At 51.5% G+C, this 4,298-nt stretch overlaps 1 protein-coding gene across 2 annotated transcripts in view; it reads right to left on the bottom strand.

The window, feature by feature from the left end:
* Nucleotides 1-4,298, bottom strand: part of PTHLH (parathyroid hormone-like hormone) — a 20,999-nt gene that overhangs the window by 13,711 nt on the left and 2,990 nt on the right. The window contains exons 1-2 of one of the 2 annotated variants that reach the window (XM_015414312.1): nucleotides 3,833-4,014; nucleotides 3,496-3,627 (exon numbers count right to left, since the gene is read on the bottom strand). In XM_015414312.1, the coding sequence (XP_015269798.1) occupies nucleotides 3,496-3,596 (101 nt within the window). In that variant the 5' untranslated portion in view covers nucleotides 3,597-3,627; nucleotides 3,833-4,014. Of the gene's footprint in view, nucleotides 1-3,495; nucleotides 3,628-3,832; nucleotides 4,015-4,298 lie in introns of those variants that run through there. The other variant, XM_015414302.1, reaches the window with a different exon arrangement.

The following is a 4,298-nucleotide window of genomic DNA, read 5'->3' as shown; positions in this document are numbered from 1 at the left end:
TTCCTTTGCACATGGATTCCATTGCAAAAATGTAAAGATTACATTTTGCCCGATTGCTTCTTTTGTATATTGTGAAATGAAAATCCTTCACCATGGTGGAGCCAGCAAACGGGGAGAGGCTTTAGTATAATACTTCTAGCGATTTCTCTGTTTATCAAAAGAACCTGGCTGAAGAAATAGAGAAAGAGAGGCTGAAGAACACTGAGGAAACCTACCAAGAGGCAAGTGGGCTGTGGGTTTGAGGCACCATTAGAACGGAGCTGGCTTATGGGGCAGTTTTTCTGTGTCAGCCTCGGGGAGTCCAACCTTGCTCTAATGTTCATTGCCATCCTAATTAGAGGGCACCATCCGGATGCCCTTTCTCAGCAATGTCCATCCTTTCAGATTGCTGGTGGGATGGGGGTAACGTTTGTTTTTAAAAGCAGAGAATTACAAGCACAGTAAGGTCACCCACACTCTCTCTCACACACTTTTTTTTTTTAAAGAAAAGGAACGTGCACATTAGGCATGCAAAGCATGTTGATTTACATCACACCATGATATTTATGTGTATTCAGATAGTTGAAAGGCTAATCTAATTGTTTAACAATAATTATTCGGCATATCAAACCAATGAGTCCGTGAGAAACATGGGCCCTATCAGACATGTGCTAGGAGTTTTGCCACTGGAGTTCCCGGTGATTTTTTTCTTCCAAACCCTTCATTCTCAGGAGCAATGAGACATGCGTGGCACACTTGAGAATTAACTTTTTTTAAAAGAAAAAATGCTGGGAATTCCAACCAGAGAATCCTCAGCCCAGGTCTGGCTTGGCTCCTAGACTCTGCGGAGGAAGAGCCACGTGTGTCCTCTTGGCCTCTAGAGCCCCCTCCTGCCCCCCCCCAATCAGGCACCAACCTGTCTGAGCAACATCTGATAAAACAGCTCAAAGAAAACCAAAACCAGAATAATCACAGAGGCTATAAGCAAACGTCCTTCAAAGGCCTGATCTCCTGCACCGCTTCTCTACACCTCGTGTAATCATGTGGCGTTAGAAAAGGATTAAACGTTTTGTGCACCTAATTGCAAGGATGGATTAGTTGTCAGGAAAAATCACACACACGAGCCTCTGCTAACTAGACTGAAGATTTAGGGATTGTCAGGATAACCCGCTAGAGGTCCCTTCCACCCTGCGATGCAGCCAGAGAACTCACTCGGCGAAAGAGGCCTGACCCCAAACCAGATGCAGTTAATTCAATGCTAACATGTGGTAGGCAATTCTGAGAGAAGCGCTGAGAGCTTATGGTTTCTCGCTGCCCAAAATGCCCACACAAATTACCGTATACATTGCAGCGCCACATTCACAGAGCTATCATTCAAGCTCATAAACATGGACCCGGCCCTGAATGCGATGAATTCAGCATCCATAAACATGCCGCTCGGTTAACCATTTTCCCCTTTGGGGATTCATTCAACCCAATCATCATTAGGAAAGTGTCCACTGTTGATATTGGGCATGGCCAGCAGAGCTTGGCTTTCAACCGACACCCCCTCCCGTGGCTGAAGGAATCCCCATCCATGGCCACTTCAGACATCCCTCCCATTCTTCTGCGTTCCCTTTCACTGTCCTCCAACAGAACCAGCTCGTTTGGACCTGCTGCTCTGCCTCTTGTTTCCCCCCCTTCAGAATGCAAAGAGGCAGGCATTATTTATCTCTAGAACATTTGCACTTCTGAAAGCCCGGCTGTGGTCTGAGTGGTGTTTTAATTTTTTATTCAATCGATTCCCCCACCCCGATTCCACCCGCAAAGGTCTGTCTAGACTCAGAAAAGCAAGACGGCCCAATGAGCTCTGGTGTCTAGCTCCATTTGGAGCAGGTTGCTGTGTTTGGGATTGCATCTGCTTCCCATAGCTCCAAGCAACCATCCTATATAGTTGTGGGTGGTGGGAGGGGAGAAAGCGTTTTGTTGATGGGCTTCCTTCAGGAGCATTGCATAGAGGCAGCGACTCTATGGACCTCAGCTTCTCCCATGTGGGTTTTCATGTTGGCACGAAAGGTGTAGGGTGAGTTTGGTTGTGGGTATTTTGGGGTGGAGGGAACAATAAAAATACTCTTTGGAACAGCAGAATGGACTAAGGAGACTTACAAATGTCCTGGCCTGTGCAAGGATTCAACACCAGCCCAAACAAGAACATGTTCCTTAACTATCATCAGACGCACAGTTTTCTGATAAACCCCTTGCAGCCAAAATCTCAAGGCAGCAAATGTTACTGGGAAGAGAATGTCCTGTAGTCTTATCTTTGGGACAGCATTTCTCCATCCCAGTTATCTATAAAGTTTTGGTGTAAAGTTCATGTATGGCGTCGCTAGCTGAGCTGGATGAGGCTTTTTTAGAGATCGGTCCCAACAATGACTGCTAGGCATCCTCCCAGCTGCTTGTAGGCTTCTGTGCAGACAGAACAGGATCCTATTTAGCCCGTCTAGCCCGTCCATTATGAGACCTGTTCTCCTAGAATCGTTGCTCCAACCGAACACCTTATAAAGCCACCTGGCTTCTGAACTTCTTAGGCACAGTTTCCCGCCTCCTCCCTTTCCTTCGGCTGGAATAAGTAGGGGATTTTGAATCTTGGCCTTAAGTCCCTGGCATTCTCTTGAACATCAATGAGTAACCACCATGTGGGAATATTGACCTGGGTGGTTTCTGTGGCTTTTTGTCTGAGTTCTGTTTACACTACGGGCATATGATTCACATTAATAAATATGGCAAGGAGTTAAGCAGGCTTGGGGCTTTGGGACCTCGCTGGGATTATGTTATTTTAAAACCTTTCCATCTCTCCAAATCGAGATATCAGATTCAAGATGGAGAGCTAATGCTGTCTGGTACATGATAAGGGGTGGGGGTGCCTATGATGGAAAGGCCCCATCTCTCTTCCCACATTGCTCCCCAGGCGCCGGGATCCATGCCACTGTGCCCCGGGAACCCCCAAGTCAAAATGGGCCCACTAGTAGAGCTTTCTTGTGCAGACAGCTGAGACTCCCCTTCCACCCCCACCCCGGCCGCCTCTGTTCTTTAAGGACAGTGATTGTGTCCCTCCCAGCTTGCCAACAATCCTGGAGTTTGCGCAGCCATTTCCAGCTCCCAAATAGGCAGTTCTCCAGATATTCTTCATAAAGACAATAATAAACCTGTCAGGGAGCGCAATTCCATATCTGTTCTTTTACTGAAGTTTATCTCAACTAAGCATTAAAATAAAGAGCCAAATGAATAAGGTCCATAACCTGCCCAATGACTTCACAAAGGGACTCCGAATCTGAAGAAGCGCGCCTGCACAGGAAAGCTTATACCCAGAATTAGACTTTGTGGGTCTTAAAGTTGCCCCTGGACTCAGACTCTGTTCTGTTGCTTCAGACCAGCAACATGGCTGCCCACCTGAATCTATCTTAGAGAGCTCAAAAGATCCCAGAAAAGTCCCCCCCCCCCCCAAATAATGCGAACGACAGAGCCGGGGAAACTCACGTTCTGCGGAGGTTCCCTTCCAGCGACCTCCCCGAGGAGGGGGCTCCGTAGCTGAGCATAAAGACCAGGAAACTCCACTGTCTGAAGAGTCGGGGGAACATCGTCGCTGGCCGGAGGGGGGGTCTTTGGAACCTGCGATGAAGGGAAAGCACGAGTGAGCGCGGGGCGGGTGTGGCGTTTTCTGTGCTCTCTCGCAGACAGCCAAGCGGCGCTCCACGCTGGACCCCACCCCCCAGCAGAGGAGCAGCGCCCAAGCGGAAAACGAGCGGGATGCCGAGGCAGGCAGAGCCCGGGGTCGTCAGTGCGGATCAAGCCCCCTCGGAGCACCCGGGGATACCTAGAGGCGAAGGTTCAGGTCGGCGGCCTGTGGCCAGCGGGCGCCGCTCCTTCCCCAACCTGGCGCACGCCAAAGCACTCGGGCAGGCAGGCAGGCAGCTGCGGGCGCTCAGAGGCGGGCGAGCGGCAACCAGTCCGCTCCGCAGCCGGCCATGGAATGTTCACACGCTCCGCTGGAGGCAGCAGCGCGAGAAGGAGCCGCCGCCGCCGCCGCCTCTGGGAAACCTGCTGGAGGAGGAGGAGGAGGAGGCGCCTGCGGAGAGATGGCGCCCGAGGAACCGAGGTGCTCCGAGCCCCAGCGCCGGCGGGCGGGTTGCTCGCGCTCCCCAGCCCTTGGCCAGGGGCCTCCCCTGCCCACCAGAGCCGCCCGCAGGCGCTCCCCCGGAGCCCCCGGACCTGGGCAGCCCCGGCCAAGCCGGCCCGCGGAATGAATGGCTGGCAGGACTGGGAGAAGGGGGGGGGGGGAC

Source organism: Gekko japonicus, unplaced genomic scaffold (genome assembly GCF_001447785.1).
Source record: "Gekko japonicus isolate JY-2015 unplaced genomic scaffold, Gekko_japonicus_V1.1 scaffold1333, whole genome shotgun sequence".
Lineage (NCBI taxonomy): Eukaryota > Metazoa > Chordata > Lepidosauria > Squamata > Gekkonidae > Gekko > Gekko japonicus.
The sequence above is the reverse complement of the archived record's forward strand: the minus strand, read 5'-3'. Positions and strand labels throughout refer to the sequence as shown.